The sequence below is a fragment of the Eptatretus burgeri genome, chromosome 1 (genome assembly GCF_056783735.1).
Source record: "Eptatretus burgeri isolate ZD-2024b chromosome 1, Ebu_testis_v1, whole genome shotgun sequence".
Classification (NCBI taxonomy): domain Eukaryota; kingdom Metazoa; phylum Chordata; class Myxini; order Myxiniformes; family Myxinidae; genus Eptatretus; species Eptatretus burgeri.
The window spans coordinates 28825200-28850421 of record NC_140961.1 but is presented as its reverse complement, the minus strand read 5'-3'; the positions used below and the strand labels follow the sequence as shown (position 1 = coordinate 28850421).

Below are 25222 nucleotides of genomic sequence, written 5' to 3'. Positions count from 1 at the left end.
TTCAGTTCTGTTTGTCTTGAGTTGGTCGCATACGTGCGGCCAGTACGTCCTGTATGCGCCGCGGAATAGAGTCCACCAGCGTGTGGAATTCTGCAGGAGGGATGCGGCACAATTCTTCCACGGGAAAGTCAATCGACTCGTGCCTGTTTGAGGCGTCGTTCCAGAATATCCCATAAATGCTCGATTGAGTTCAGATCTGGTGACTGAGACGGCCATGATATACGAATAACATCAGTGTCATGCTCATCATATCAAGCATTGGGCGACCACATGTGCTCTGGAGATGCGGGCATTGGGGGGGGGGGGTCTTTTCTTGCAGACATGCTTGCCAAAATTATAAGCAACCAGTCCTGTGCAGCTTGTTTATACATGACCCTCAGCATGCTAGGATGTTATTTGCTTAATTACCACATGGGCCACACCTGTGTGTAAGCCGTTGCTTGGTACCCCTCATTTACCCAGGTGTTTCCATTTTTGGTCCACAACCTGTAGGTTAAATGAGAAATGAGGAACGAAACAGGAATCGATGCACAACCATAAATCTTGGAAAATGTGAAGGACAATTTACCATGATCACTGCTGTTGCAAAAGTTTGATGCGTTTTACAGAGTTTTCATACTCTTTACACACTGAACAATTCCACGGGTTGATCGCCTCGACTCTAGAGGTGTGCACACTGACCTATGACCTATCTAGCCTTGCCTTCATTGTCGACCCAGCTATAAACTGTAATCCTGGCATTTCACGTGCTGATCGATGCATCAAGGTGTGTGCCATCCATCGGATGGATGTCAAGCTGGAGGATCCATCTGTCAGCTCTGGTCGTTGGCGGACGTTGATGGTCCCACGTTGACTTTCACGAAGACGAAGCAAGTTATCACGGGCACCCTGAACAAATTACAAATTCTGAACGAAATTCTCTCCTCAACCCATGCTTGGCAAGCACAGTGAGCATGACTGCACCCACAACATGTTGAGGAAGACCTTCATGCTGCGATAGACTGATCATAGGCTTCTCATCTTTGTTTTTTTTATGCAGAACATGAAAGCTAGTTGCATTATTTTGCGACTCGCGTGACTGTGCTACTGGTGCAGTGCCTCCTGGAGTTGGAGCAGGAATTTGGAATTTTGGATAGGGTTTCAGCAATGGCTTGCCTCCTTTTCGCGAAGGACACCGTGGGATCTTTAACATCCACCAACTGATGCCGGCAGACGGGACGCCCAGTTCAACCTCCATCCGAGATACGACACTATGAATGATGCTTCATCCTGCTTGCGGAACACCAGGATGACAGTTTATATCCGGGCCAAGATACAAACCCAGGCTGGACTTCTCGGATGTGAGTGTACATACCTCAAGGCTATCCTGCCAGTCCAATAGGCTACATTAAAGTGCTAATTCATAAATAAGCAGCACAAAAATAAATATATTTGGTGCTGAATAATCACAAAACTAGGAAAGGTAATTACTATGAAGGGTCGTAGATGAAAGGACCGTGCGACATTTTAAATAGGGAAATGTAACCTGAGAAATTTTGCAACACAAACAAAATAAAGTGCAATCTCATTTACTGGGCAGATGAAGCGTACTGCTGTCCCAATATTTTCAAGGGGAAAAGAACTGTACTCATTCTGATGCACTTGTGAGGATATGTATATCTCTGCATATAGATTATTTGCACGAACTGGGTTCTGTTTATGGTTATCGATTGTGGTGGCCTTCATCCGGAATTCGTCACGTTAAACATGGCATCAAATCTTTAATTTTATATTTGGGATTGGATTAACATTGATTTACAGCAATTTTAACCACAACCATCAAAATCCCACCTCTCCCTCTCTATCCCCCCCCGCCCCCCCAAATTCAAAACGAAACCGTCAGTCATTAACAGTCCCCCTGAACAGTGGGGAAGGGGTGGAGGAGCTGCCAGAGACAGAGACAGAGACAGACACACAGAAAGAAAGAGACAGACGACCCAGCTATAAACTGTCATCCTAATGTTTCACAAACATGGTGATTCATTTTGTATGTGCCGCCTCTCGGATGGACGTTAACTGGGTGTCTCATCTGCCGGAATCCCTTTTCCCCTCCCCTATCTCTCCCCTCTCACTCTCTCACTCTTTCCCCTCTCTCACACTTCTCCCTTTCTCACTCCCATCCCATCCCTTTCTCTCTCCCACCCCTCTATCTCTTTCTGACCCAGCCCCTCTCCCCCCTTTCCTTTCCCTCCTCCTCTCTAGTGTTTGTGTGTTTTTTTTTCAGTCATTAAGCATAACATATTATTCTCTTTGCTAACCCCACCCTCCTCCCCTCACCTTTCTCTCTTCTCACCCCCTCTCTCTCTCTCTGTCCCCTCATCGCTCCCTCCGCCTAATAAAATATCTCTCTCTCTCTCTCTCTCTCTCTCTCTCTCTCTCTCTCTCTCTCTCTCTCTCTCTCTCTCTCTCTCTCTCACTCACTCTCACTCACTCTCTCTCTCTCTCTCTCTCTCTCTCTCTCTCACTCACTCACTCACTCACTCACTCACTCACTCACTCACTCACTCACTCACTCACTCACTCACTCACTCACTCACTCACTCACTCACTCACTCACTCACTCACTCACTCACTCACTCACTCACTCACTCACTCACTCACTCACTCACTCACTCACTCACTCACTCACACACACACACACACACACACACACACACACACACACACACACACACACACACACACACACACACACACACACACACACACACACACACACACACACACACACACACACACACACACACACACACACACACACACACACACACACACACACACACACACACACACACACCCTTCCTTGTACCAGTGTGACCACTCCTCATTTTCATAAATGCCAAGGTGAGCCAATGAAAAAAGCCAAGAATTCACAAGGTGTCGGAAAAGCGATGATAATAGAAAACCAAGATGCCAAGGTGAACAACGAATAGCCAAGATCTTGTGAAAAAAGCCAAGGAGTGGTCACACTGCCTTGTACCCATCCCTCCCTCAGTTTATAGCAACGTTTGGTGAGGCATTTCTCTCTCATCTTCCCACCTCACCCACTTCCTTGCTCTTCCCCTCTTCCTAGTTTCCCCTCCCTCCTCTCCCCTCTCCTGCCTCCCTTTCCTCCTCTCTCCCTTCCACATTCTTCCCCCACCCTTAATGTCCCTGTTGGTGAAGCATTAGCTTGTATTTGCAAATCTTAAATATAATAGACGTTAAATTTTCCTCGCCCATGTGGGATACAAAGATCAATTATATTTAATTTGCTCTAAGCAGCTTCGTAGTCGAGTGGGTTAAAGGCTTTTAATATCTGTTTTTTTAATGTTAATCTAAGGTTTATGCAGGAGCTTGTACATAAATTACAGACAGGATAATATTCGTAGACAGCGTACTTGAATGTGAATTATAAGGACATTAGGATCCTCGGGACAAATACGTATACCTCTATATCTAACGTAAAAAACAGAGCGGTGTTTGTATGTATGTTTGTCCAGTAAATACTTGGAGACCCTTGGGCTAATCGACACCAACTTTTCGGTGTATACTTCAGTTTTCCATGAAATATATATATATATATATATATATATATATATATATATATATATATATATATATATATATATTTTAAATCTTGAATGCGAAAGAATTTTATCTTAAATTTGTTTTTGGATTTCTCGCTGAGAGTCAGCCGAGAAGGGCACTCCGGCCCTGAGGGCGGCAGTATGCACTTTTTTGTATACAGTATATAGTTTTATGATTTTGAACCTGGGTTCTGAGCATCATGAGCTATCAGTTCAGATGCGAATGCTAAACAGGCCATCCTTGATGCATTGCCTTCATGGGTGCGAGTTTGAATGCCACGGCTTCTTGGGGAATCAGGTCCAGAGAGAAGATGTGCACAATCTGGTCTGTTTGTCCATAGAAATGCATCAGTCGTGCTGTTGACCTTCGTAAGGTTATATGGGACCACCAACCATCACAGCAACCTTTCTATTCATAGATTATTTATAAATTTTGATTTTGAAACGATCTTTAATAATTCCATGCTTTTTAATTACTTGATTTTATTTTTCATCAGAAATAAGAGTAAATTTTCATCATTTAACTTATTCAATGAGAGCTTGAACCCATCAGATGCAGTGCCACCTGTAATTCAGGCAAGAGTAGAATTTGGCACAAGGTTACCAACATGCAATGGCTGAGTATTTTCATCTGGTACCACAGTATCTTTAACATCCACCAATGAATGTTAGCAGACAGGACCGCCGGCTGGGGTGACAGTTTATAGGCGTGTGGGGAATCCAACTCAGACAGTACAACTCAAAGGTGAATATGCTACCTTTGACTTGTATAGTTTTAAACTCAGTTTAGGGCATTTTCAACATGGCATGTTTGTAACTCATCTGAGGTGAGATACAGCAGTGCTTTTGGAAGCACTGGGTAGGTGTGTCAGTGCATTGCCCTGTGTTATCCAGATATTCAATGAGCCTCGACATTTCTGTTCTACACGGCTGCATTCTCTAACGAGAAGGGCACTCGGTGGAGGGCATATCTCTGCCACGCAATGCTGATCCACAAGAACATATCGGCCCATTACATTTTTGAAATATCATGCCATTGATATATTACTAAAACTTTCATCTTGTATGTATATGTATATATATGTATGTATGTTCCCGAAATACAGCCAAAACGGTAGACGATAGCGCAAAAATTTTCAGGCCACCTTACTCACCATTCGCCTGTGGTGTGCAGTATCAAGCTTCATACAAATAGGGAAACGAAAAAAATTATTAAAAAATCAATTCACGATTCAGTCAAGTACTCTTCGGGAGAATTTAAGCAATGCAAACAACCTCAGTGGTATAGTTCACTGGAGCTATCTTTTTTTTTTGAAATGATTTTTTTATCAACTGCTGTCACAACAGCAACCCAACAGGTTCATGGGTCGTCTAGTATAGTACTATATCGATTTTGGCCCCATCTCTCAATGGTGAAGGATCACTTTGAAAATTAAATAATTCTCGTATCCAGATCAGGATTCAGATCTTCACCAAAATCTAATCAATTCATCCTTGTGACACGCCCAACCTGTCCACCAAGTTTCGTCCGAATCCGTCCACACCTTTTTGAAATATCATGCTGTATATATCATTTTTGGCCCGACCTCTCAATGGTGAAGACTCACTAAAAAAATTCTCGCAGTCGGATCCGAATCCGGATATATATGTATATATTTATATATATGTAGATATATATATATATGTATATATGTAGATATATATATATATATATATATATATGTATATATAATTTATATGTATGTGTGTGTGTATATATATAATTTATATGTATGTGTGTGTGTGTGTATATATCGTATATATATATATATATATATATATATATATATATATATATATATATATATAGATTAATATTAATATATGTATATATATATATATATATGTAAATATATATATATATATATATATATATATATATATATATATATATATATATATAGTATGTTAGCATTGAAATATACATAAAACTAAAATAAATGCGGTATAAGATAAACAAAAACACAAGAGTTTTACCTTTTAAATTTATTCAAAACCAGCGAGTTGGGTGAGGGTAAACATATTACGTACTCGTTTGTACTGTACTCTGCCATAAATAGAAAATACAAGACTTAGCTCAGAGATGATGATGATGTGGGAGGTGGGAGTGTGAAGGTTAGAAAGATGTGGATGTGGAACTTGCATTGGCTGTTGGATCATCGGGAGCACAACGAAGTCACCCGCTGCATTGCCACGTCGAAGAAGGGTAAAACGATCCTTAGCCACCGTGACCCGTGACCCAGAGCAGATCTTCCCTGCATGTAGAGGAAGGTACGAGATGGCATCCTCGTTCCAAAGAATCCTGCGTCTTCGGCGTTAAAAACCTAATCCTGCATAAATCCCTTCACCTCGATTAGTTCCATGAGTCATGGTTGAACTGGAGCCTTGGTAAATTTGCAATGGTTTCTCTCTTACACCGTTCCACTCAAAGGCATTTTTTTCTGTTTGGTCCTCGATCCATACATTAAGCTTTTTCCATCCTTTCAATATGATGATCACGGGACTGGAATGAGACATTTGTGTTTTGCGGAACGGGAACACTTGAATGGATATTTGACTCAACATTCACCGCACAGTCGATTCATTGATCCAGTAATTGCGGCCAACAAATGCCGCACTTTTACTCTTGCAGCGTATCTAACGACTCGATTTTTTTTTTCTTCGCACAATGTCATAACCTTTCTCTGCCTTTTGGCAGGATTGATTTTGTCCATCGTTTTACGTTTGGGTGCCATGATTAACTGTTCTATGTCTGCTATATCTTGTAGATCTAGTATTACAGGACCTCCGTATGTCATTTCCTGTTTGATGACGATTCATTATTAAACTTAACTCTGTTCCATATGCTGGTCTGATTACTACAATTAATGGTGTGCGATAAACAAGAAAAGGCTTGTAATGGGAGTTAATCGTACATGCGGATGCAAACAATGACTCATCTCGGCGCAAAAACCTCAACTTGCCGAAATGAAATACTGCGATAACGAAATCGGAAAACAATGGGATGTCCGCAATATTAGAACCCGCAATATTTGAGAATTTACTGGAAGCACCTGCGTTGATGGACGCATGCACGCAGGCATGCTGAGACTGAGCTCCTTTCATATATTAGATTACTGCCAAGCGAGACAGATGGTGCAGCGCTGGCGAGCCCACGGAGCCAATTTGTGGGGCAAAACTTCCCGTATAACAAATATGAACACGCTGTGCCAGACCAATGAAGGAAAGGACAATAACAAGGTAGATGTGAAAGATAAGTCATTTATTTACACACACCAGCAGGCAATAATCAAACGCATATTTACAAAGCAATTATTCACAAGGCATGTGCAGACATCAGAAACACAAGAAAAGCTTACCCCAAGCACAAAGATCCCCTTAGACAGACTTTCTTGGACAAAAGATGTCGGGCCATAATTAAATCTGGGAAGAAAGAGATGAGAAGAATTGAGTAGAAAGAAGTAGAACGGAGTGTGGGGGCGACGCCCCCCTTACTTCATGCCCAAAACGGTAACCACGCGGGGTTACTTCAGGCTAAATATTGTGAGAGTGGGGTTAGGATGGGAAATATGGGTGGTCAAGTGCAGAGGCGAATGTGTGTGGTGCGAGCGTATATGGAGCTGCGTGAAACCCCGAGAACTGCACCATGCTCCTTAGCTCATGGGCTGCTCTCCTCCGGCTCAGGCATGACTCATTCCTGCCCCTCATATCCCAGCACAGTTAGGTCCAGCTCTACTTGTACTCCGACAGGCAATCTCTCGATCAGGAAGTCTGAGATATATTCGCGCCCTTGGTGCATTAATCACAGCCCCCGTGGTATCAACAACAGCCTCAAACGCTCCTTGTGTTCTGTCTCTTAAAGCCGCTTTGGCTGGGCATGGTTTTGAGGGAGTAAACGTCACGCAAACATCCTCCTTATTGGTGCGCTTCCGATGGAGGCGGGTGCAGCGAGCGAGCAGTGGAAAATCCTGCTTCATGCTGTGGAAAGGACATGGGCGGCCCGTTCCTCCTTTCATGCACCCAAGGCCCCCACCCTTCCTTTTGTGTGCCCAAGCATTCCACTGGACAGTATTTTCTGTATTGCGTATGCAAGATGTCCTTTATACTGGATGGTGTATTCGAGAAGAAATGTCCTTTACTTTGTATTTGAGAAGCATTGTCCTTTACTTTGTATTTGAGAAGCATTGTCCTTTACTTTGTATCCGAGTAGCATTATCCTTTACTTTGTATTTGAGAGGCATTGTCCTTCACCTTGTATTCTAGAAGCATTGTCCTATACTTTGTATTCGAGAAGCATTGTCCTTTACTTTTTATTCGAGAAGTGTTGTCCTTTACTTTGTATTCTAGAAGCATTGTCCTGTACTATGTATTCTAGAAGCATTGTCCTGTACTATGTATTCTAGAAGCATTGTCCTGTACTATGTATTCAAGAGAAATTGTCCTTTACTTTGTATTCTACAAGCATTGTCCTGTACTATGTATTCTAGAAGCATTGTCCTGTACTATGTATTCAAGAGAAATTGTCCTTTACTTTGTATTCTACAAGCATTGTCCTGTACTATGTATTCTACAAGCATTGTCCTGTACTATGTATTCTAGAAGCATTGTCCTTTACTTTGTATTCGAGAGGAATTGTCCTTTACTTTGTATTCGAGAGGAATTGTCCTTTACTTTGTATTCTACAAGCATTGTCCTTTACTTTGTATTCTACAAGCATTGTCCTGTACTATGTATTCTACAAGCATTGTCCTGTACTATGTATTCTACAAGCATTGTCCTGTACTATGTATTCTAGAAGCATTGTCCTTTACTTTGTATTCGAGAGGAATTGTCCTTTACTTTGTGTTCTACAAGCATTGTCCTGTACTATGTATTCTACAAGCATTGTCCTGTACTATGTATTCGAGAGGAATTGTCCTTTACTTTGTATTCTACAAGCATTGTCCTGTACTATGTATTCTACAAGCATTGTCCTGTACTATGTATTCTACAAGCATTGTCCTGTACTATGTATTCTACAAGCATTGTCCTGTACTATGTATTCTACAAGCATTGTCCTGTACTATGTATTCGAGAGGAATTGTCCTGTACTATGTATTCGAGAGGAATTGTCCTGTACTATGTATTCGAGAGGAATTGTCCTGTACTATGTATTCGAGAGGAATTGTCCTTTACTTTGTATTCTAGAAGCATTGTCCTGTACTATGTATTCGAGAGGAATTGTCCTGTACTATTTATTCTAGAAGCATTGTCCTGTACTATGTATTCGAGAGGAATTGTCCTTTACTTTCTATTCTCGAAGCATTGTCCTGTACTATGTATTCTAGAAGCATTGTCCTGTACTATGTATTCTAGAAGCATTGTCCTGTACTTTGTATTCGAGAAGTGTTGGCCCACATTGTACTGTACTGAAATGAGAGATGCTTAGCAGGCAGACACGAAGCGGAGGAACAGTCGAGCCGGGCTGTGTTGCATGAGTGCGAGCGCGGGCATACTGTGCCCGCGGCTCCCCTTTATTCCGTACTCGGTACACTCACGAGCCGGCCGACTCCAGCATTACCACTACGACGCCTCAGGCGGCGCGCACACCTCTTATCCCTTGCCGACCCCCACGGCCACTCCTCCCATCATCACGCCCACCATGCATCATCACCATGCCCTTCCCCATAGGCCCGCAGACTCCACCACACTCCTCCCCCCTAAAACTATGATTATTAACTGATTACCATTATAAGACGCATGCAGAACACGAAGGACTTCGTATAATAATCATGGAAATAAAATGAAAATAGCAAAGTATAATAGCACACCACATCATATAATGTGTCGATGCGAGCGAGTGGAGCAGCAAAGGTCAGGTCTGACCGCGTTACCGATATGAAGCAGCAAAATGAGAAGCACAGCAGCACTACGCAGCAAAAACGCCCCCAGGCGGCCCATGCTGACATGACCCTCGCCAAGGTCGTAACGACCTTTCGAGCCAACCTCCTCCGGCCCCATCAAACGCCTCCGGCCCACTCCCCCCAGGCAGACCCGACGTAGATAAACATCCCGAGGCCGGCAGCCCGCTATCTGGAAGTCGTGGCGCCAACCTTAGACCTTGGCCGGGGGCACTGAACAGCGCCGCTGGCTGCATGCATTTAATGCGCCAAAACAACTCACGCACCACAATCAGTTGAGACGCCAACGCCCGTCCCAACGGCCTTGAGCGAACACAGAGAGTTGCGCTCGCAATCAGAGGTGGGGGTAACGCCGACCAGGGTACCAGTCTTGGTTCCGAGTCGATCTCCGAGACCCACATGGCCGCTAGACGGGAGCAACTCCACTTAAACCACACCGCAATCATAGGCTCGTTATAAATCATTACGAATAATATTCGAAGCATCGCAAATTCATTTTTCCGTACAGCGCGCTTTTTTGATAAAATCCCAGCACATGACAAAGCAATTACCTGCGGCCCGGGACAGTGGACGGCCAACTCAACCTTTTTATTCGCCACCACCGCCCCTGAAGCCCCCACATCCCATTGATCATAATCCAACTCCCATTGACTGATCTCCGCCACATCCACTTTTACACGAGAACTGCTGGCATTTATTTCAACAACGTTAAACTGCATCACTAGAGCAAGGAAAAGCACATATGCCATGAACAACAACCCACAACCCGCATCACGAGTCCGCTTCTTGGTTGTCGACTCGATGTTGTGACTCGCGACTCCCTTTAACGCCACGGGCTCACCGTCACCTGTCGAAGCTGCCTGCACCACACCGATGCGCATTGCCTCACGAACCCTGCCACAGCGCGGGAACTCATCGCGAGCGAAGCGCGGGAACTCATCGCGAGAGCTGATACGGCTCTCGCCGCCCGCCAGAGCCTCGCCCTCGGTACTCGACGAAGGCCTCGAAGAGAGTACTGGCACATCTGGAGGTACGAACCGGAGACCCAGTCCGAGGTGCGCCAGCCAGTCTCGACCCAACAGGGGGGGGCCCTCCCCTCGTACAACGAACACCGAGAGCTGGGCGTGTCGATCTCGGTAGCGCACTGAGACGTCGGCCCTCGCAAGCGGTGCAATCGCCTCACCGGTGTACGTGTATAACGACAAGGCCGTCTTGACCAGGCGAATACCGCGAAGACCACGAGCCGCCCGCTCATCCATGACTGACACTGCCGCCCCGGTATCCACGCAAAACACAGTCGGTTGGCCATTCACTTCGACCTCAACCGTGAAAGGCGTCGTCATCTCCGAACCAACGGAAAACAGACTCAACCGTGGTTGCATCTCCCGCTCTGGCTCGCCGGCATTGTCAGGCCCCGGCTGCAGGCTGATCTCCAGGTCACTGGGGTCCTCTCGCACCTCGTCATCCAAGACCCCAACGGAGGCCCCCGCCATCCGACACACACGCTTCAAATGTCCCACCTTGTGACAATGCAAACACACGGTGTTCTTATACGGGCACATTTGTCGCAGGTGCGGACCCCCACACCCCCAGCAGCAGCGGAAAGTCCCTTCGCTCCAGGTGCGACCGTGCTGCGGTGCCCCCTCGCTCCAGGCGCGACCGTGCTGCGGTGCCCCCTCGCTCCCGGTGCGACTGTGCTGCGGTGCCCCTTCGCTCCCGGTGCGACCGTGCTGCGGTGCCCCTCGTCCCGCACCGCCAGGCGCGCGTGCGACCTGCGGCACTTGAGCCACCGCTCGGACTCCGGGCTGCGTGACTCGCGGAACTTGTGCGGTTACCGCGTGGACTTCGGGATTAGCCACCATGCTCCAGCTGGAGCTACTCATTGCGTCCTGGCCAGCAATGGCGCGGACATCCGTGAGCGTCTGCTCGACAGACGAAGCAGTCACGACCGCCGAGTCGAATGTGATGTCGGTTAATCGCAGGATAGCCGCTACCATCTTTGCGTCTCGCAGACCAGAAATAAAACGATCTCTGACCCTTGTCGGACGCTCCTCTGCCGTGAATTTGCAAGGCACAGCCGAATGCTTCACTCGTGCCATGAAGTCCGCAACGCGCTCCTCGCCACCCTTAGCGAGATGATCGAACTGGAACCGCGCGAGATGTAACGACTTCTCCGGCGCCAAGTGGGTCTTCATTTTCGCCACGATGTCCTGAAAGGATAGCACATCATCACTGGGTCTATTTGGAGCCACCAAATCACTCAGCAGGCGGTAGTGCTCCGTTGATAGCGAGGCGAGCAAGATCGCCTTGCGTTTCTCTTCATCCTCTACATCATTCGCCCGAAAGTAGCAACCTAACTGTTCAGAAAACAACTCGAATTCATCTCCCCCGAACACGGGTACACGTCCGTGTGCCATGCCGCGACCTTCCGCCATGCTCCGTGAGACCCTTGGCTCCGTAGCTTGGAACCGCCCGGGTTACTTGCCGCCCTTACACACGCCGATCCGCAGATCCTCGTTCGCCAACTGTACTGTACTGAAATGAGAGATGCTTAGCAGGCAGACACGAAGCGGAGGAACAGTCGAGCCGGGCTGTGTTGCACGAGTGCGAGCGCGGGCGTACTGTGCCCGCGGCTCCCCTTTATTCCGTACTCGGTACACTCACGAGCCGGCCGACTCCAGCATTACCACTACGACGCCTCAGGCGGCGCGCACACCTCATATCCCTTGCCGACCCCCCACGGCCACTCCTCCCATCATCACGCCCACCATGCATCATCACCATGCCCTTCCCCATAGGCCCGCAGACTCCACCACACACATCACGAATGTGGAAATGCAGGGAAGGAATAAAGTGGGAAGGTAATCTGATTGGCATGAAGGATTAATAATCTGTAATGGTGAGGGACGAAAAAACAGACGGTTAATTGGGATTAATAAAATAATGAGTGGATTTGAGTGGTAAGGAAAACACTGCTTTAACCCTTTAAACCCTGACCTCCATGGACTTGCGGCTCCCCCACCCTCGGCTCCTTGGAGAAAAATCCGGCCGCTGGGGTACATGGAGGTTTGGCTAGTGGCTGGTAAAATGGCCACGCGGGTTCAAAGGGTTAATAAAACTAGGTGTGGAAGGATTGGCAATTGAGAGGGATACAGATGGACTGAGGGATGAGAATAAACCTGCGGGGTTGAAGGTAAGACCGATAGGGTGAAGGAGGGGTTATTTAATTGAGGTTTGGTGAAGCAGATTCTTGGTGGATTGAAAAGGCAGAGGGCAAAGGCAGGTTGTTGGAATGGGCCAACGGTGGATTGAGAGAAAGATTGAAAGTAGCAGAGGGCTGGGGGGGGGGGGATGGGAAAGACGTCACACCAGGGATACACAGACTAACCACAACGCATCCCCCCATATCGCTGGACAAGGGGCAAAGTTCTACCGACTACATAAACTAATGAAATAACTCATACACGCAGGATTACCAAAAATATGAATGCTCTCCCCTGGTGTACATTTCCAAAACTGTAACAATATTTTTCTCTTGCTTCGAGAAATATGATCTATAATTTTGTGTGCTCCTTGTGTGTCCGTCACGCTTTATTCTAAGGGGTTCCTGCTGTCATTAGGATAACGAAAATGTTACCGTTGAAACCGTTACATGAAGGTCCAAATCTTGCTTCATCCTCTTCACTCCTAGAAAGTTAGGCTTATGATTAAACGGACACTAATTTTTGTTCCAAGTAAATAGATGATTAGCTTTGCAACGGAACCATTTTCCATTATTCTAAGACAACAGGAACCATCGAAAAGTTTGACGGACACCCGGATGCTGCTCCTTTTAATAATATAAGATGATTCAAGTCCAGCCGGTAACTCTGCTGAATGCACATAATTATTAGCTCGCAGGAAGCTTTCGGAATAAGAGTGATTTCATTCTCACCGCATGTACCTGTGTTGGCTCGTTTTCTGAGCTGTTGAATGTAATACGAGCAATGGTCCAGCTGTGTAACGCGAATGTCTTTCTTTGTGTTGATAACAGAGGTTGATGATGCAAAGCCATTGATTATACCAGACAAAGAAGAAGATTATGGGACTGTGGCATGTTCGACCGAGCAAGAGACGACTGCAGCTCCAATCGACCAGCCTGATGACTTGAGTCGAGAAGACCATCCAGATGGCACAACGTAGGAATAACATTGCTCACTCAGGGTGGTGGATTGGAGTAACGTCTGCCTTTGCTCCAGTCTCCTGTTTGTGTTTTCCAGGTTGCAAGTTAATTCAACACAGAGGAATGGGATGGGGTCAGGGAAGGGGACATGAAACTGAAGTTTTTATTTTTAATGAAACCAAAAATATTTTTTGTACATGTTCTATTCATTTGGAAACCCGGTTGGTACAGTCAACTAATTTATCGTTTCCTGCCATTGGTCCCTCTTTCCCACACCCCAATGCTTGCTGCATCATAAAAAAGTACATACAGTAGAGGGTGTTCACAAAGTCTTTGCACTTCACCTCATTATCGAATTTCCATTCCCACTTCAAAATCACATTGCATTGTTCAAACATCATGCGACCCTCTGCCACGTTGTTTATGCTTTGCATTATGGATTTCGTTTTGCTTTTGTCTTTGCGACTAACATCATCTGTTAGATGTATGCCAAACTAATTAGAAGCACGTTAAACTAGGGTTCCACCATGACTACACGAATAGACATTCATTATATACTGTGTGGGTTTAAACATCTTTTTGAGACGCCCTGTGCGCGCGCGCACACACACACACACACACACACACACACACACACACACACACACACACACACACACACACACACACACACACACACACACACACACACACACACACACACACACACACACACACACACACACTTGTGTTCATGGGGTAGATGGAGGAATTTTAGGATTGAATAGAGTTGTTTGGTCCGTGGACATGTAGGAAACATTTTGATGTCATTAAGTAGGGAGACTGTGAACTTAAGTGTTACGTGCCACTACACGGGGGGGGGGGGGGCGAGGGGTGGGGGAGGTGTGGTATTAGTGAGGTAGTGATTAAGGATAAGTTTCCCCGCTGTGACTTTTCCCTTTGTTTTTGTATTACAAACCAGCAAAGATGGAGTTGCACTTTTCTGACAACTACAACAAAAGCTAGCCAAACGTGCTGACCGGGCGATGGCCCCGCCTTCCCAGGTTTGGTGCGAACAAGCCATGCCCCGGAGGGAACAGTTGTTCAGGATGACGTCAGTACAGACAGAGTGGAGAGATGAGGAATGCACGAGTGCGGAGTGAGGGACGAACACGGTCGAGAGAGAACGTAGCTAGGAGATGGTCTGTAAGAACAGGGCTTTACGGCTGGCTTTCGTGCAATGCATGAAGAAGACGGCACGATTCTCGTATTCATGCTGAGGCGATTTGGCTCGCATGGTCGTATGAGATGGGCCTTGAAGCCTCGTGTATGTCACCGAAGGGGACGGCGCCATTCTGCAAAGAGCGTATCGGCAGGTGCGATAGACGAAGAAGTTGTACGACGGTCGGTGATCCTTGGTGTTGAATACCACGCATGAATTGCCTGACGTACGTTTTTCCCGCTGTGAGAGAGCAGCTTGGCGCCATTTTGCACACGTCTACACGTGCAGGACGAAACGCCTCGATTCCACGTTCCATAAAGACCATCTCTGGACTAAGCTAAGTGCCGGAATAAAGGAAGGATTTTCTTCGATTTCGTTTCCCCTTGTCTGTATTTAAGTCCGTGTGCAGAGGCGCCTCGACTTTCGACTTTCGGATTAATTTACCTCACTTATTATATTCTGTTTCTTGTCCTTTGTAAATATATGTCTGTTTTCATTAAATTCTCACATTTATTTTAAGTTGCTGTGTCCATGTATTTGTCGTTGGGTTCGAGTATAAACCCCCCTGTGCTCAGGTGCTGTGCATCCATCTGTTCCTCCGTCGCTCCACCATTGCGCCCCACACCTCCGGTGTGCGTTATAATCTCCGAGGATCAACGTGTCAGCCTCCTCATGAGGTTAAAAATGCTCGGCGATCTGGGCTGGCGGTGTAAACCACCCGTCACCACAATTTGGATCGGGGGATTAACCTAACCACCAGCATCACAACAACGTGTGTGTGTGTGTGTGTGTGTGTGTGTGTGTGTGTGTGTGTGTGTGTGTGTGTGTGTGTGTGTGTGTGTGTGTGTGTGTGGATGTATGTGCGCACACACACACACACACACACACACACACACACACATACTCACATACTCACATACTCACATACTCACATACTCACATACTCACACACTCACACACTCACACACTCACACACTCACACACTCACACACTCACACACTCACACACTCACACACTCACACACTCACACACTCTCTCTCCCACATAAATACCAACACATGATTCTTGCTGATGCAATTTACTTTTGTTGTATCATGCGATACAGATGAGGTGCAAACCTCTGACAGAGATAAGTGCTGAATAATTATTTGTCCATTTCATTGTGAGTTAATGATGTAATGCTGCATTGTGGTGAATGTTTTCCCATCGGGATCCAACATGGAAGTAGCAAATTCAATACCAGGTATGTCCACTCGTCCGGCAGCAATCACTGCGTTCCACCATCGTCGCATTGACCATTTGAGGACTCGTATCTGAGTCTGGGGAATGGCATTCCACGTCCGAATCGGCTCCTATTCCATTTCATCGAGAGTCTGTGGCTGTCTGGGCCATGTTGGAACGTGATGATCATTGACGTTCCAGAGATGTTCAAAGATGTTCAATTGGATTTACATCTGATGAGATAGCAGGTCAGGGTGTCATGACAGTAATGTTGGCTTCTTTTTTTTTGTATACAAGGTCAAGGCTCATGGAAGAGCTGGTTTACTGAACTGATCATGATGCAATGGTACAAAAGCAACAGCAGAGATGGGGGGGGGGGACACCAACAGTATGATTGAAGGATGAAATAGGAGGAGACTTGGACAAATAATGGGTGTGGGGAGGAATGAGGAGTAAGGGAGGACACATGGGGTGGAAAAGATGGATACAGAGGGAAACGCTTAGGAAGGAAAACCTAGAAATTTGGAAGGAGGTGAGGTTGGTGGGGGGTGGGGGGTGGGGACAAGGTTAACTGGGTAAAAACGATCATGGTTTTGGCTGGGGTATGATTTTAGATGGTGGTGAACTTTGAAATGTGGTTTGCCTCAGAAAGATCATGGATGATAGTGAGACCCAGGAGTTTGAACTTCCTCAAGAGGATTGTTAAGAAAGGAGATAGAAGGGTTTGCCAGATGATCTTTTTGGAGAGAGATGGTGAGAGTGTGATATTTGTCAGGATTGTAAGACATATTCCAAGTGTTTGACCAGTTTGTGATTTTTGGCAAGGTCTGAGGAATGGAAAGAGGCTGCTGCCTGTCTGTCCAATGCATGAGGGATGTCACGACAGAGGGTGAAGTCATTATATAATAGATAAAGAGGATTTTCTCGAGTCAGACTGATCATTGATGAAGATTAGGAAGAGGACTGGGCCCAGAACACTGCCTTGGGGCACTCCAGCCTTGACAGGGAAAGGAGATTAAAATATTCTGTTTGTGATTTTGTTGGAATTGCAAAGAACGTTCCTTGTTGAATGGCCCTTTTGAGCAGGAGTATTATTGTGCATAAGGATTGAGTCCTGCACCAAGTTGTCGAAGGGCAGGCAACACATGTCGCTGTAAAATCTCAATGTATCGATATGCCATCATATTGCCAAGGATATGGAAATTATTCAGCATACCCGAAAAGTTTTCAAGTTAGTGTGAAAGGTTTCAGCAATCCACCCCACATCATGACACTTCCATGTCCAAAATGCGTGGCTTCCTGGATGCAAACTGGGGCATATCACTCATTGCGTTTTCTGTAGAACAGTGCACGGTCATCATGTCTTTCAATGAGAAACCTGGATTTGTCACTGAACATAACACTTACCCATTGTCGCCGTGTCCATCAGATGTGCTGATTTTACCACAGCAAGTGTGCGTGTATGTGTTAAGGTGCAAGTGTTGTTCACTGAACTGGATGCCGAGCACAGATCCCTGCATCGTGTAGATGCCTCAAGACGGTTTTTAGTTTTATCCTACGTAGTCCAGGGAGTGTGTTTACAGTCCTCTGGGCAGTTTTAATCTGATTGTGTAGATGGGTCGTGCAAATGTATCTGTCGTGAGCGGGTATCATTACACTGGAACATCACATTCTTGGCAAATCTCTTGTTGTTCCAGTGGCTTGATAACGTCTTCTGAGCTCATAAGCAGTCCATCTTTTCACGATAAAGAGCCTTTTGAAATGGCTCATGGAAGACCCTGCTTGATGGTGTCCATGACTTCATTCCTTTCATTTTCAGACAGACATGGAATCTAAATGGATTGATAAGGAATGTAATCGATGTGTTTTCGGGATGAACCACCCGCTGGTGTCTCAAAGACTTTCAAATTTTCTCAGTTTGCCTCATGTCACCGAGTTGTACATGCTGAACGATTATGGCATGAGGTAATTGCATTACGTGGAAACTTTTCTGCATATCCTTCATGCCAAAAAGGCACTTTGAATGAATGATGTCACAGTCCTTAAACAATTGCATTATCAATTCTACATGTTCAGATTTTTTTTTATGGCAGAGGAAAATATATATATATATATATATATATATATATATATATATATATATATATATATATATATATATATATATATATATATATATATATATATATATATATATATATATATATATATATATTCTACACTCACTTTCAAAATTTTCACCTTTTGTTGCCTTAGCCTGGAATTAAATTGCATTAAATCAGACTTTTTTTTCCCCCACCTTTATTTACACATTGTTACCCACAAATTCTACAAATTTCAGAAAATTAATTAAAAATACAAAACTAGAATATCTTGGCTGGATAAGTATCCACCCCTCTGAGTTAATACTTGGTGAAAGCACCTTTGACAGCAATTACAGCTGTGAGTCTATTTGGATTGGTCTCTCCCAACTTTGCACACCTTGATTGGGCAATATTTTCCCATTCTTCTGTACAAAACTGTTCAAGTTCAGTCACGTTGCGTGGGGAGCGTTGATGGACCAATCTTCAAGCCATGCCACAGATTTTCAATTGCATTTTGGTCAGAGTTCTGACTGTGCCACTCAAGGTCATTTATCCTTTTGTTCCTTAGCCACTTTAAGTGTAGCTTTGGCTGTGTACTTCAGGTCATTGTCATGCTGAAAGGTGAACTTCCATCTCAATTTCAGCTTTCTTGCAGAGGGGAGCAGGTTTTCCTCCGGGATTGTTCTGTATTTTGCTCCATCCATTTTCCCTTCCGTCCTGACAAGTGCCCCAGTCCCTGCTGATGAGAAACATCCCAAAAACACAATGCTACCACCACTATGCTTCACAGTCATCATTATGTTTTTGGGTGATGTGCTGTGTTGGGTTTGCAACAAACGTAGCGTGTTACATTTCGGCCAAAAAGTTCCATCTTGGTTTTGTCCGACCACAAAACTTTTTGCTACTGGCTTTATAATCTCTGGAGTGTTTTTTTTGCATACCTCAAACGGGACTCGAGGTAGGCTTTTTTGAGTAATGGCTTCCTTCTTGCCACCCTACCGTACAGGCCAGACTTGTGGAGTGGTTGGGATATTGTTATCACATGCATTCAGAGACCAGACTTTGCCATAAAGGCCTGCAGCTCTTTCAAAGTTGCCATTGGCCTCTTGGTGGCCTCTCTGATCAGTCTCCTCCTTTCTTAGTCATCCAGTTTGGAAGGACGGCCTGATCTAGGCAGGGTCTTGGTGGTACCATACGCCTTCTAGTTCTTAATGATTGTCTTGTCTGTGCTCCAAGGGATATTCAAGACCTTTGAAATATTTTTATCCCCATACCCTGATCTGTACCTTTCCACAACTTCATCCCAGAGGAATTTTGAAAGCTCATTGGTGCTCATGGTTGTCTTTGCTGTGAAATGCACCACCCAGCAGAGGAAATGGAAACAGAGGAAATGGAAATGAATACAGGAAATGGAGAAATACCTCCACCAATGGAGATCGGAGGAGTGCTCGTCACACTCCACATGTTTCGATTTAACCGCCGATCGCATCACGTGCCTTCTGGTTGAATGGTCTGCATTAGTGGGAACAATCGTCTGGATGGCAGAGGAATGGTTGTTCTTTGCGGATTATGCGGTTTTACCGTGTTAGACATAATCCAGGGCGATGCTCACCTTTACAATCAGGAGTTGTGTCATATGTGTATGTATGTGTATGTATGTTTATGTATATGTATGTATATGTATATATATGTATGTCTATATTAATATATATATATGTATATATATATATATATATATATATATATATATATTCATACATATATATATATATATATATATATATATATATTCATACATATATATATATATATATATATATATATATATATATATATATATACATACACCTGTATACCTCACATAATTTCAATAGTTTTTGCATTTGTGACTCTTTCATGGCCGAACCGTAGCAGAGAGTGGCCCCAATTTTGGGTGTAGGTAAGTCAGAATCTGGGAAAGTTTTTAAGCGACCATGAAATGGCCTTGAAGCCCGTTTTAAGGCCACTGAAGGCAGTTATAAACTGTATATTGGGATGTGATATCTGGCAGTGCCACCACAGGGAAAAGGTAACCACCATGAGGCCAATGACTGTAGCTTTTCATGTCCAACATGTCTGAAACCACCGCCAGGAAAAGCTCACCTAACTGGGCAGCTTCATGTACCCTCCCCCCACCCCCAGTGTGTATATATGTGTATATATATATATATATATATATATATATGTTTGTAAAGGGTGGGAGTGGGTAGATATTGCTTGAGAACAGATAGAAATGTATGGAATAGTATGGGTCATGTACGTGTAGTTAGCCCATCTTGATGTGATTAAGTGGGGAAACGTAGCTCAAGAATTGTCTGTTTAAATGTACACTAAATGGAAGGTGGTGCGTTGTTATAAATAGTTGTGGATTAAAGTTAAGATAATCGTACGTTTATCTTCTTGTAATGTCCCACCGGGTGGGGCGTCAAGGTGAGGCTGAAGCAGAGAGCGGATCGGCTTTGAAAGGGGTGGCATTGTGTCCACACAGCAAGGGGAGAAGCTTTTCATCACCTCGCGAGTGGCAGAGTCTGGATCGCCTCCAAAAGGGCGGAGTTTTTACATCGTCTCGAGGTTCTCGCGAGAGCTCGAGAGAATTGTGGTTTGGCGCCAAGAAAGGAGATTGTGTGCAAAGAAAACGGTTGCTCTGTCTGTGGTGCCGGCCTTCTCCTGTTCCTGCTTTTGCCGAAGCCCTGATTCATCTGTATCTGGAGGAAGACTGTCATTTTCTTTAGATTACTCCATATGCGCATATGTATGTATTTGTTACATAAATGTTTCAAATGTATAGGAGGACTTAGGAATTTCTTCGATACCGTGATATTCTCAACTCTGCTCGAGAAGCAGGCTTTGAAGAGTTGTAAAGCAAGGATATTGAGGATGTGCTTGGATTCCATACTGAACACCAGTAGATTGTTTTATTTTACATTTATTTGCAGTATTGCATTACAATGTACAATACAGAATATATAAACTATGAAAAGTGTGTGAATTTTTAACAACATAACCACGACATTAACCGAGGGCCAAGTGTATACTGTATATATTGTTACGAATTTGGAAATTCGATTGCACACAACATACAGGTTCTTTTAGTCAGCTATGTCGATAAGTGCTTGTTCCCTAGATAGCTCACCTTTCATTGTTTAAATGTTCAGAAATCGATTCGATGCGCTGCGGATCGATTTAATAGTTAGGGAACGAACAATGGAGACATCCCTCCCCTTCTTTTGCGAAGAGCAAGAACCACCCTGCCGTCCCGTGACTCATGATGTCAACAACTCCCTCCCACCCGTGGCTGAGCAGGGGATGGAGCACGAGGGCATGAGTCACGCCGGGATCGGGGGAAGAGCGGGAGAAGGATAAGAGGAGATCTTTTTCTTTTGTTCGTGGGCAGAGAAGGGAGTTGAGGGGAGTCGTTCAGCAGACCGTCGGGTCCTGCTTCGCTTGTGTTAGGGTTGAGGCCTGCGGAAGCTTTTTGCTTCGGCTAGCTCGGTGAGCTTCAGCTGAGGCCTGGCTCGGGAGGAGGCTTTTTGGAGGCTCTTTGCTTTGATGGTTCCGTGAGCTTCAGCTTCTGCTTGGCTCGGGAGAGCTTTTTGCTTCAAGCTGCCCTGTTTGGAAGGAAGTTAAGCTGGTCGCTCGGCTCGAGCTGCGAGTGGTGGCTTCTTCTTCTTGGTTCGTGGAGCTCTTTGTTCTCCATTTTGGTTCCCGGCTTGGTGCGACTCATCGACCTCTTCCTGGAGGTGGTTCCTCGGGGAAGCAACGCATCGACGGGAAGGATCGGCGCCTCGTCTCACCAGCACGTGTTGAGAAGCGTGGGAGGATTCGCGGGAGCTCGGGAAGGATCGCAGCTCACGGCGATTGGATCCAGCTCGCTCTCCCTGGAGCTCGGATCCGAACAACTTGAAGACCATACGAGGTGGAGAGGTTCGAGATAGGCTCTGGGTTTCAGCTCACTTGTCCTCTGAGCTGGAGCTCGTTATTAAAGGCCTCTGCCACCATTTCTTGGGTGTGTGTGTGCGTACGTGTGTCCGTAGGCCCGTCTAATAAGTAGGAACTGCTGTTAAGTGCAAGTGACTGTACATAATAAGTAGATGGTTGTAGTTCTTTTGTCGTGCTTTTGTTGCTTGTATAATTGCATACGTGTTTTGCTTTGTTTAATTGCATACGTGCTTTATTATAATAAATGTCCTTGTGTGAATGTAAACCTGTTCGTTGCGTCCATTCCCTCATATTCCCTCATTGAACTGCCCCATCTTGCACTCGGAATATAGTTGGTTTTTAAATACCCGGTAAAGTGATCGGGTCCAACGGGACTGCGCGATAATACCCTGCTCGTTTATCCCAAAAAGAAGCGAGCTGCTTAAGCGGCTCGTTTCCAAGCGGTCCCGTTGAGGTACAATCTCTCGGCAACCTACCCGCATGAATAATTAGGCAAATCGAAGATTTGGCGATCGGACCCTGTAGCGCGGGTAGAGTGTGGACAAGGTTGTGGTGTGGTTAAAAACACACCCATGACTGGTTTCCGGCGTTGATCCGGAAAGCCGCGACTGGATTGTCCGTTTGGTGAGCGAAGCGACTGCTATTGGTTAGACGCGGTCGTTCGCACGCCGGCGGGCGGAAATCAACAACAATATTTTCATGTGCTTTTATTTTCAGCAAAAATGGTGGATGTTGTTATTTCAAAACCTTCACATTACATTTTTGTTAAGAATGTATTGGTTTCAAAATAATAATAGTAATAATAACAACAATAATAATAATAATAATGTGCACTACTTCGATGCCTTTATATATGTCAAATGATATTTTATTCACCTCGTGAATCGATCCAAAAAAAAACCTGAAAGTTTGACGCTCATTGTACATTTCAGGTTTTTTCAGACATTATTGCACATTTTGAAAGGAAATCTGGGAACAGGACTCCTGAGCCTTCCATTTGCAGTAAAATATGCTGGCCTAGTGGTGAGTAAAGTGAGGCTCATTTTTGTACAATTATGTGATTTGTTATTTTTATTTTTGGCACTTTATGTTTGTTATATTAATATGCTTCGCTGCACATATGTATGCAACTTAATTTGTTGTTTTTTTGTATACATTGTCGAGGCTCATGTGAGAGCAAACACACAACGCAAAGCAAGGGGAGCATTAGACGAGGGGTGGGAGAGGGAAGGACAAAACAGTGGGGAACAGAGATATTAAGAGATCTGTGGAAAGGAGAGGGTTGGGGTGGGGCACACGGGGTATACAAGATGGACACCACAGGGACTTTCAGGAAGGAAAAAAGGGAATTTGAAGGAGGTGGGTTTGGGGTGGATTAACGGGGGTAGAAAAGATCGAGGTTTTGGATAGGGGAAGATAAGAGGTGGTGGTGAACGGCTGTTTTGAAGGCTTGGAGGGAAGAATGGCATTGAAGAGAGTGTGGGAGTTTATTCCAAAGGTGGGAAAAAAGGGTGAAGGTGAGCAGTGATTCGTGATTTTGGTAGTTTTACCAGAAGGGAGTTGCTGGCGGACCTTGAGCGCCCTGCGGAAATATGGGGGTGTCATATCACAGACAGAGCAGTTGGGTTCAGGGGGGGGGGCGACACCAGAGAGATCTGAACAGTGAAACAGATCTGAACCTTCAATTGTCATTACACTGAATTGCAACCTGAAAGTTGTATCAAAAGTAAGCAGTCACAGTCAAGGCTAGTAATAAATGGCAAGCTAACGAAGCTCAGGTCAAATAATTAAGACTCCCTATCTCACCCCAGAATCCTCCAAAATGGAGTGTCCCAGGGCTCCGTACCTTCCCTTACCTTCTTTAATCTGTCTCTTCAAGACCTATCCCACCACCACCAGATACAACACTCCTCTCCTACGCAGATGACCTCGCAAGAGTGATGCAAAATTACTCAGCCTCACTCTCTATACACACATGTGATTCATTCAACACATCAATGGCAAAGGTCAGGTCAGGTCAGGTATGCGAACATGCGCCGGAGCAACGCGGCGCTGCGTTCACTTTCCGCCAGTACTCAGGGACCTCCATCTGACTATCCCCAGGCAGATGCCTGACCCAACCCAATCTCCTTGAGATGCTGATCAACCTGCTGTGCAACCACAAGGCACGTAGTCGGCCCATTGGCCTCCTCCACTCACGAGGCTCCCTCGCTGAGAGAATCTCGTGAGCAGGATCAGCATCAGGAAAATGAGCCACATGTTCATGTACAGGTAACAAATCTCATTTGAGTCTCTCAGCAACCGCTCATTGGACACAAAGTCTGACCAACGATAGCCAAGGATTCTCTGAAGAGACCTGGTACCAAAGGAATTAAATCTCTGTCTCAGATCCCTGGTCAGAGTCCAAGTCTCACATCCAGAGAGCAAGACTGGAAGGCACCAAGGACCTGAAGACTCGGACTTTCGTCTGTTGACCTCAGGCTCACAGCCAGCAGAGACCTGAATATCACTGCCAAGGTAAGTGAATCTCTCCGTTACCTCAACATCCTCGCCACAAACAGGTGCAGACAAGAAAGCAGCATCCAAGATGTCATTGAAAGCCTGGATCTTTGTTTTGACACAGGAAACCTATAATCCAAGCGGCCCCGACTCCTCATTCAGCACCTTAAGGACCCCCAAAATGATATCTAGAGTATCCTCAAGGATGACTGTATCATCTGCGAAATCAAGGTCAGAAATCTTGACATTCCCAAACGATGCACCGCAGCTTGATCTGTCCAACATCCTCTCCAGAATCCATTCCATACACTGCTGAAAAGTGTGGGGGCCAGTACACACCCCTAAAAACTCCAAGAACAAGAGGAAATAAGTCAGAGAGTCATAGATGGTAGACAGTATCACCACATTTTACAGCACTCTCAGTACCAGAGTATAGTTCAGAAATCAGATTGATCAGTTTTGGTGGCACTCCCAGATTCATTGACTCGAACGCTTTCCAGAGATCAACAGAGGCTGCTATCAGTCCCTGC

General features: G+C 45.2%; 1 protein-coding gene across 3 annotated transcripts in view; it reads left to right on the top strand.

The window, feature by feature from the left end:
* LOC147034126 (proton-coupled amino acid transporter 1-like) overlaps window positions 1-25222 on the top strand; it is a 97148-nt gene that overhangs the window by 4706 nt on the left and 67220 nt on the right. For all 3 annotated transcript variants that reach the window (XM_085876898.1, XM_085876889.1, XM_085876880.1), the window contains 2 exons: window positions 13581-13725; window positions 23126-23216. In XM_085876898.1, the coding sequence (XP_085733024.1) occupies window positions 13581-13725; window positions 23126-23216 (236 nt within the window). The remainder of the gene's footprint in view (window positions 1-13580; window positions 13726-23125; window positions 23217-25222) is intronic.